Genomic DNA, 9,620 nt, shown 5'->3' with positions numbered 1-9,620 from the left:
ATATTCATTTGTCAATTAATTAAGTGTAATATACCCAAGTCAACAATTTTATTACTCACAATTAGACATTTATTTTAATTAATTACTTGGGTACTTTTTTTACACCAAACAATACCCTCACACTGTCATTAGAGGCCTCAAACAATGTGACACCCAGTCCAGTAATATATATCATTGATTTAGACTAAAGATCTGATGTGGTGTGTGGATTTGCATACATGTACATGTGACAGTAGGGTTGTGTGTGTGCACAGATCACTAAGGTTAGATGGCCGTAATTAAGCAGTAACAATAAAATTACATTTTTTTTTGCCTGTGACTATTGCTATTTAAATTCTTATCTCATTAATCCTAATTTATGTTAAACTACATGAATAGGTGTATGTTGCAAATGCAACCATGGGGAGGTATTTGTGGATTGTCAGCTTAGCCTCAGCTTGTTGCCCTGTAACAAATCCTTAAACAGTATTATCAAGAAAATAATTGGCGTTCCTCGTGTGGGTTGCTGTTAAAGTTGAGGATGTTTCTTTAGGGCTGTTTACTGGCAAGAATTTGGTGATATATATATAAACACAGTGGTCACAATATGATATATCACAATATATTGTGAGACTGTAAGCAAGGCGATGTATTGCCATTTTAATTAGAGTGATTTCTGTTGAAGCTGAGGATGTTTCTTTATGCAATAACTTGCCACTGCCAGTATTCCCCATGCATGAGAAAAACTGGAGCAGTAAACTCTTGTTATTGGTATAAGTATTAAAACCACTTTGTTCAGATTTATGATGTTCAAAATATTTGCACTGAGACTGCCTATAATCTAAAGGCTATTTTAGTCTTAAATCTATATGCATATGACCTGATACAATAATTGTACAACCTAAAAATAATGATTTTGATGATGAGGAAAGAAAATTCTATTAAAACAGTGATAAAAAATATCCTGACTTAAATTCTTCACTTTAGTTGTGTCAAATATTTGGCCCAAATCAGAGCAATTTTCTTTAAACACTACAATTAAGTTGTTACACTTTACTTTAGCTGTTCTCTTGCTTCATTAAAATAGAATCCTTATGTTTTTTTTTCCGTGCACAGATTTGTTTTGTGCACTTTTCATTTATGTTTTGAATCCARCATGAATTTAAATATTTCCTTTCTACATTAATTTATAATGTCAAATGATCATAAATTAACACAAAAAATGATAGACTTAAGAAAACTGGGTCTCAGTCAGTGAGTACTGAGCTAAAAGGTTAAAGATGTTTCAGATTTTCAGTCAGCATGACTCCAAATTAATTTAGAGTTTTATTAACTAATTAAAGCTGTTGTAGTGAAACCAAAAATGTGTCGAACCCGTCACAACGAAACTGAGTTTTGGCTGATTGGAAGTTTTTTATTTATGTTGTAAGTTAATCAGAACCACATCCACCTTGATGTCCTTTTCACTTGGAGATAATAAACTTAAAAGTTAACATGTTGATGCTTATAAGTGACTTTGCTTTTGTTTCCTTCTCTTTCAGTCGGGTGATTCTTCCGATCTCTGTGGAAGAGGTGAGTTTGATATCTGTTCCTTGCATTTGTTAATTCGGAGCATTTATTCAGTTGTTGGATAACTTTCAGATCTCATTTTTCTTTTACTTTTATTTCTTTTGGTTCAAATCATTTTCATAAAAGAAGAACTTTTCCCCTCAATCATCAAAGCTGCTCTTTCTCTGTTCAACCTTGGAATTTTATGATATATTAGCATGTTCTGGCAACATTTTTTTTGTAATATCAGATAAATTGTCCAGTCTAAGCCCAGAAAACCCAGTTGTGATCACCTATAGGACYTAAACAGCACTTCACTGTTAGGACAGTGTATTGGCAAGAATTTGGTGATATGATACATTTCACGACACAGGGGTCACAATATGATATATTGTGATGTARTGCAATACTGTAAGCAAGGCGATATATTGCCTTTTTATCTCTGAAAGAATTTAATTTTAAAAAATGCAATATAAAGAGCACACCATGCATTACATGCAAAAAATCTGAACAAACTCAGACATTTGTATGCTTTTGAGAATCATTACAGTATCAGTAAATAAAATAGTGTGATATTTGAGTTTTTTATATATTCTTACATCCTTCCCTTACCCTATTCACTGTCCATATCGGTCTGTCTGTGTCTTATTTCCTCTTCAGTTTGCTGCTCTGTGGAGGCCTGCATTGTAAATGAGTCATCTGAAACTACTTCCATGACATCACATGTTCGCATACTCCATATATGGCTTTAAATTCATGGGTTGTTACAGTATTAACCCACCCGTAAAGTACTTTACTTTTGAGACATTTGGTTTAGGTTGTTTTATTTGTGACACAACAAATGTTTAAACCACTTTGCTTACTCTGACACTCACTGCAGTCCGAGTGTGAAGGACTTCTAAATCTGAGACTTGAATTTTTTTTTTAAATCAAGATGACAGAAYATAAAAGGATGTAACAATTTTGATGACGTCAGAGGATGTAGTCAAGTTGAATTATGATTTGTTTGGTAATATTTGGTAACAAATCCAGGAAGAGAAAGAGTCAATGTAACTGGACTGTATTCAAATTTGTTCTGAGGCTTCATTTTCCATTTATTATCATTTTGCTTCAAATTCCTCCAGACGCTTCCCTGCTTTTTTCCACTCGCTGACTCTTGAAAGCATCAGTTATTTATTATTTGCCACTAAATAAGATCTATGGCTCWTTGCAGCCGCTCTAATGCTTGATTCAATCTGCCATCTGTTGCCCACAATTCAGTTTGAAATCCTTTGACTTTTGCAAATCGATTCAATGAGAAATTGTTTGACAAATGAAATCCAAATGCTGAAACTTATTGAAAAGTTGCACTAAAAATTGAATATCCTGTCTAAATCTTTTACTTTAGTGGGAAAGTTTTATCCAAGCTTTTTTTTTCGGGAGGGGGGGGGGTTATTGAAACAATTTGAACCTTTCTGCTAAATAAAAACAAACCCAAGTCTTTAGTCTCTTATAGTAGGGCCATTTTTCAGAAGGTGGATACACCCCATCTGACCCCGTCTCCCTGCAGAAATGATCCAATAATTGTTTAAGGAACAAGGAGTTTCATGCCTTTACTTCGCTTCAAAAACTTTTTGGATTTCAGTCAAGCATCAAGAACCACGGCACCAGAAACAATTCAGTCATGTAATCAATAAAGCATTTAATTCATTAGTCAGTCAATCAGTGTCTTAATAAAAACTCTTCCTCAAAAAAAATGATCATGATGTTTTGATTGATTGGAAATTATTCATACTTTCCATTTTCTAAATTATTGCCAAAGGAAGCATACTGTATGTCTTATGAAAGCCGTTGTATAATTCAGGCCTTGTTGACTCATTCTGTTGGTTTATCCTCTTGTCTCGWAAGAAAGTGCTGCTCCAGCTTTGCACAAAGGTCATAAAATGGATTAGAAGTTATTAGGAAGTAAAAAGAAGCCATTGTCCCCATGTTTGAACAGTTTCATGTACAATGTTCTGGATGAGGAAGGTGGAAAATGAGATGGAGTGGGAAGTGCGAAACTCAGCTTCTCCGCATGACGAGTAAAAACTGTCAAAGATAGTGCTGAGTATGAAGAAATGAGCCATAAAGATAGTGTAAAATGTCTGAGTGAAACGAATAACTCATTGTATCGTTTTGTGTGTTTCAGTATCAGGTTGGCCAGCTGTACTCTGTGGCTGAAGCCAGTAAGAATGAGACGGGTGGAGGTGAAGGGGTGGAGGTGCTAAAGAACGAACCCTATGAGAATAATGGAGAAAAGGGGCAGTATACACACAAAATTTATCATTTGCAGAGGTAAGCATGTTTAGAGGATAATATTGGTCATTTTTTAGAAGAAATGCAGATTGCCCACTGCCTTTCATGCCAGAATTGAGAAATTATAGCGTTTTACCTGTTTTGGTCAAATCTTGAACTTAACGTTAAGCGATGGGGGGCAGATGTAAAATAAAATATTAAAAAATGTCACTAATACATTTTCGTTTTTAGTTCACTTTCTGGGTGTAAAAGTCTAGTCAGAAAAATCCACCAACACGTTATTGTTATTTAGCTTATTGTTCATACATTTAGCTATTTTTCCTAATGTTAAATTTAAATATTAAATGTTTAATGGAAACACTAAACCCTAAATCTAAATGTGAAATCTAAATGTAAAAGTTATGTCTTAAATTCTGTGGCTAAATGTGGAAATTTTACTTTTAAGTACTTCGAAATGGAACGCAGTCTTTGCCGTTGGTGCTCGACTCATGTTGTGATGTCATCATCCTGAGACAAAAGCAACCGCTAARGCTGCTGAAGATAGCATTTYAATTTTAAATTCAAAATGTGTTCATTGAAAACAACATGGATGATACTTGTGGTCCAACTTAATTCGATGTCTTTTATGAAAGTGTTTTTGTACGTTAGCGGTGTTAGCAGCGTTTGATGCCTTAGCAGTGTTAGCCGTTGCTATTGTCTCAGGATGATGATGTCACAAGAGCCGTGCACCAATGAAAAAGGCTGTGTTCCATTCTGCTTAAGCATAAACTCTAAAATTGAACCACAATTTAAAATTTTACTTTTACATTTAGATTTAGAAGTTAATATTTAAACGTTACATTTAACATTTAAATTGAATATTTAGTAAAAAAAAAACGTTGAATAAAAAAACAGTCAGCTAAATAACAATAAAATGTTACTGGACATTTTTTAACTAGAATTTTACACTCAGAAACTGAGCTAAATAATGAAAATGTGTAAATGACATTTTTTTTAGCATTTTATTTAACACTTGGTGCCGGTTTTGTGCACTTGCGTGACTTGCATAATTTGCAAATGTTTTGTTTAAACTTTGGCATGCAATACAGTGGGCAATTTGCATTCCTTCTCTTTTCATGTTCATCCATTAGACATAATTTGTACCTTTATCCCAATGTTACCAATTCRGCTTTGTGTTATGTACCTCCTGGTTATTGTTTAGTCCGATTAGTGCTCTTCTTTAGATGTGCTCTGTTTTTACCCTGCAGTAAAGTGCCGTCATTCGTCAGAATGTTGGCTCCGTCTTCAGCCCTCAACATCCATGAGAAGGCCTGGAACGCATACCCATACTGTCGTACAGGTGTGTTCACACGCAGGAGTTAGAATAGCATGCAAAGATGTACACAGTTTGATATTTTAAATGTTTGTAAATTCAGAGAGTTTTTTGAGTAGTTATTAGTCAGTACAGTTGATCTGCTAAACATAAAATCGGGCSAAGCAGCCTGGCCTAAATGGGACCACAGCTCTCACAGTTCCAGAAATTGGGGTGAACCCAGCTAATGAAAAAATGCTGAACTCAGGTTTGAACCCTGACTCAAAATGATTTAAAGGAACATCAGATTCTTCTCTGTGTTGTTAGCCAACTTAGGAATACTCGTGCAGACGTTCCCCTTTTACATCACTTCCTGTTATTTCAAATGCAAATATCTCAACTGCTCATCTCAGCGGTGTGAATTTTTTCTTTGCGATATGTTATCAGTGTTATCTTTTCAAAAATGCATTCACATTTCCTACAAAAATTTAATGTCACATGACCTATGTTGGGTTGTTTGTCAATTATGAGAATATTCCATTTCACTGGACAAGAGATTATTTTCACAGTCATCAATTTAATTAATCTGCTGGAAGTGTGTCAAATAAAAGAAATAATAGAGCTCAACAAAGTTTTGTAAATTTTGCTCCTATAAAAGTGTAAATACGAGTGACTCAGTGACTTCAGGTCAAAGATGKTGCTGTGCTCTGGATATGTCTTCTCTGTTCTCTCTCTGTGTCTTTGGATCTCTGTCACCTTCCAGGAGTAGTTGAATAATTTAGTAAATGTCCAGTCAGAAGAGCCGCGCAATCATTTGAGCCTTTCAGGCCAAGATCACACACTCGTARACTCTGCCAGCTGCCAGGCAGCCATCTGTCATGCAAACACATTCAGCGATGCAAACAGAATCTGAGTTCACAATTCTTCATGACAACAACCATTTTCTAGACATTTAAATTCTAGGAAATTCTCTAAAAACTAATATGTTTCTTCAATGTTTTTCAACTGGATTAATTGTGTCATACTCTCTCTTCTCCCTGTTTGGTTCTGCTTTTTCCTTTGGTTCCTCTCTGCAGTGATCACAGTGAGTATTTACGTTGTTTGCATTTGTTTTAGTAGATATCAACACAATGGATACACTAAACTTGGATGCACATGAAGGAGGCACCGCATCCTGAAAGCTGAGAGAGAAATGCGATCGTTTTCAGCGACACAGCAGCAGGGATAGTTAGACGCCATGACTGTGTGTGTGTGCATGTGTGTGTCACGACGAGAGCAGGAACATTACAGTTGCACCTTTCATGTTTTTTTTTTTTTACCTTTTTTCTATTGAATTTGTTCTCTCACTTCACACTGTTGCTTCTCTTTTCTCTACAGAACGAGTACATGAAAGATAACTTCCTGATCAAGATTGAGACATGGCACAAACCTGACATGGGACACCAAGAAAATGTTAGTAAATTAGACCACAGGCTGTGGATCCAATATGTTTGTCTGAACATTTTTTGATACCTTTAGATTAACATTGTTGTTTGTTTTGGTATAACTTTAAATAAAGCAACTGGTAAGTATTTTAAAATGCCAGTACAATTGTACAATCCCAGTTCTCTCATAGTTATTGTTGTGTTGCTGATAATGCAACTGCCTGTCTATTTGTTTGTTAGCAAAATATCTCATAAATCAATTGATGAATTGTAATGACCTCCTCAGCACTCCATGTAAATCTGAAGCTGGCTAACTTTTTGAGTTTGATTCGTAATGGCCACCATCAAACTTAGACACAAAAATGTCTGTAATTGAGTCAGTTTTCCAAAAATTCAGTGGTGGGCAGCGCTAATCCAAAAACAAGCTCCACAATTTCTAAAACAATTATGAAAATATTTAGGTCCGCAACTTCAAAAATACTTATGCCATAGAAAAACTAGTAGAAGCTAATTTTAAAGCGCGAGTTCAATTTGACAATTACTAGCCAGCAACAAATCACGCACAATATATGCACAACACTGCCAACTAGTGGTGTATGAACTCTTTTACATCTTAATTCTACAACTGCCGATTGCTGGGGATGTGATTTCCTGAAACAGACCTTTAGCTCCTGGTGTAATAATTAAGTTGTTGAGGATTGCTAGTTCGGCTGCTTCTTTGTCTTTTTCTTTTGTTGTAGATTTTTTATTAAAGAAGCATCAACAAAGTAATTTTAAAACTGTTTATTGGAAAACTGAAGCGATGAATTCTGGGTACATGACAGGTTTGATTTGTGATGGGAAATGAAAGCACGGAGTCCAGGAAACTATCTTCACTTCAAAATAAGAGCTTGGATTTTAAAGTTTTCCATGTAGTTGCTCCAGTTGACCACTAGATGTCTGTCTTCACCAGCTTAACATCTTTAAATCATTTCTGCATCTCTAGCCCCGTTGCTTCGATCAATTATGTCAAGTATTGAGCTCCAGCGTTTAAACTTTATTTTTTTTAAACAGGAGGTCCYATTGTAAAGTAAAATAAATCAATACATACAAAATTTTAGTATGGATTACAAACGTTAACTGTTTTTGCTATTGCCTTCCTGCTACGTAAGCAGACACAAAGCWTTGTGGGAAATGAGAACCTTGACTGAAAGCAACAGTCAGCAGGATGTATACCTTCTCAATAAGTGTGTTTATCTGGGAGGGGTGCTGTTGGATAGATCATGTGTGTTGTGATTCATTGACAGCCATACCTTCCGCTGTTCAAGATGATGACTGGTAGATAATTAGTTATTAGCGGTACTGCATTTTAATTTTAGAAAGCGCAAATACGCRTATGAATTATAAAAATTTGTAAYACCYCTAAAGCGCAAATGAAATATTTAGGTCTYCAATTAGCGGATTTGCGCTTTAGCGTGCTGGTGCCCACCACTGCAGATMTTAAGCTAAAGTTTGGTGTGGTAGTAGCTGAGAGTCATCTCTAAKAGAGCACTAGCAGATCCCATAAGAAATGTTTCGAAGCAAAYTGCTGGGCAGTATACCTTCTTTCATTTCCCACTATTTTCTTGTCTTCTAATTAAATGTCAGGCTCCTTRAGCACATCCTCTACTTTACGCTGGTGTGAGGCCAAGAAAGCCAAAAATCTTTGTGGTTCTGTTTCAGGTACATGGTTTAGATGCAGAAACCTGGAAGAAGGTGGACGTAGTCTATATTGATATTGCAGACCGAAGCCAGGTGGAGCCAAAGGTGAGCATGTTAGCCCTAAAGCTGAGACGATTGAAGCAGTGTGTCTCATGTTTGTTTTTGTTGTTTCTTTCATCAGGATTACAAGCCAGAGGAGGACCCTTGTAGGTACAAGTCAGTGAAGACGGGACGAGGTCCTCTAGGACCAGACTGGAAGGTAAAAATTTAGCTGTGAATTTCCCTTGTGGATAAGAACTCAGCATAGCACAAGTTTATAAGTGTGTAGCTCAAAACCTGTTGTTGACCTTAAGAAGAAAAGCACCTATTTGTGTTTGTGTTCTTGCAGAAGGAGCTTCCTAACAAAAAAGACTGCCCACACATGTGTGCCTACAAACTGGTCACAGTCAAGTTCAAGTGGTGGGGTCTGCAAAACAAAGTGGAGAGCTTCATTCAGAAGGTTTGCTGACAGTTATTTCTTCGTTGTTACGTTGTCTGGATACTGCTTGTTTGACACGATGATGATCAAGTCAGGAAATATATTTTATTTCACTTGCATGTGTGTTAAGAGCCATTGGCTCATGCAAACAGTTGTAGAAGATAAATAGAAAAAACTATCAAGAAAAACAGGCGTAAACAAGTAAGAATAGCTTCCATTAAACACAACCTTTTTGTAAATTGTGCTTTGTCTGACAGCAAGAGAAGCGCTTGTTCACTAATTTCCACCGCCAGCTGTTCTGCTGGATTGATAAGTGGATTGAGTTGAACATGGAGGACATTCGTCGCATGGAGGAGGAGACGCGTAAGGAGCTAGATGAGGTAAGACAAAAGACAGATCAGCTATTAATACAGGGCTGATAGTATTCTGACACTGTGTCTGTTATAAATGGTTGTTTATATTTCTTTAGTTGTTGGAATTTAAAAATATTCATTAGGGATGTGTTGAATAATGGTTTATTAGATTAAAAAATGTTCTGATCAATTAACTGTTATCGTCTGCCCGTGCATCACTTGGTCCATTTAAACCGCTGTAACCAGAAAGGTGTGCCTTCTCTGAGACTCTGTTTCAATTCGAGCTAACAAACTTTAAACCATTTTTTAAATTGTGTTGTTAGGTGAAGTAGAACCGGAGATATGATAAATAGTGTACCCCACACTTTATTTTCTTAAAATGCTGTTTGATGCGCATCGCGAGAAGGAAACACGTAATAATAATAAATTAATTATAGTTTTAAATCTAAAAATCATTTTATTTTTCATCTGTTTTTCCTCCATTCAGCAGCCTAATAGATTTCTATTTTGTTATATTTTATAAAAAAAAATTATGTCCAAGTTTAATGTGTGAGAAAACCACAATTATTTGTTTATTCAGTATGTAACACAGC

The 9,620-nt window shown here is 35.7% G+C and overlaps 1 protein-coding gene across 1 annotated transcript in view; it reads left to right on the top strand.

Moving 5' to 3' along the window:
* pitpnab (phosphatidylinositol transfer protein, alpha b) overlaps positions 1 to 9,620 on the top strand; it is a 17,438-nt gene that overhangs the window by 3,761 nt on the left and 4,057 nt on the right. Inside the window, exons 2-10 of the mRNA XM_014003213.1 lie at positions 1,521 to 1,551; positions 3,695 to 3,840; positions 5,049 to 5,140; positions 6,169 to 6,176; positions 6,470 to 6,544; positions 8,218 to 8,301; positions 8,378 to 8,455; positions 8,585 to 8,695; positions 8,932 to 9,054. Of these exons, the coding sequence (XP_013858667.1) occupies positions 1,521 to 1,551; positions 3,695 to 3,840; positions 5,049 to 5,140; positions 6,169 to 6,176; positions 6,470 to 6,544; positions 8,218 to 8,301; positions 8,378 to 8,455; positions 8,585 to 8,695; positions 8,932 to 9,054 (748 nt within the window). The remainder of the gene's footprint in view (positions 1 to 1,520; positions 1,552 to 3,694; positions 3,841 to 5,048; positions 5,141 to 6,168; positions 6,177 to 6,469; positions 6,545 to 8,217; positions 8,302 to 8,377; positions 8,456 to 8,584; positions 8,696 to 8,931; positions 9,055 to 9,620) is intronic.

Source organism: Austrofundulus limnaeus, unplaced genomic scaffold (assembly GCF_001266775.1).
Source record: "Austrofundulus limnaeus strain Quisiro unplaced genomic scaffold, Austrofundulus_limnaeus-1.0 Scaffold17, whole genome shotgun sequence".
NCBI lineage: Eukaryota > Metazoa > Chordata > Actinopteri > Cyprinodontiformes > Rivulidae > Austrofundulus > Austrofundulus limnaeus.
Note: the sequence above shows the minus strand (reverse complement) of the source record. Positions and strands in the feature narration are given on the sequence as shown.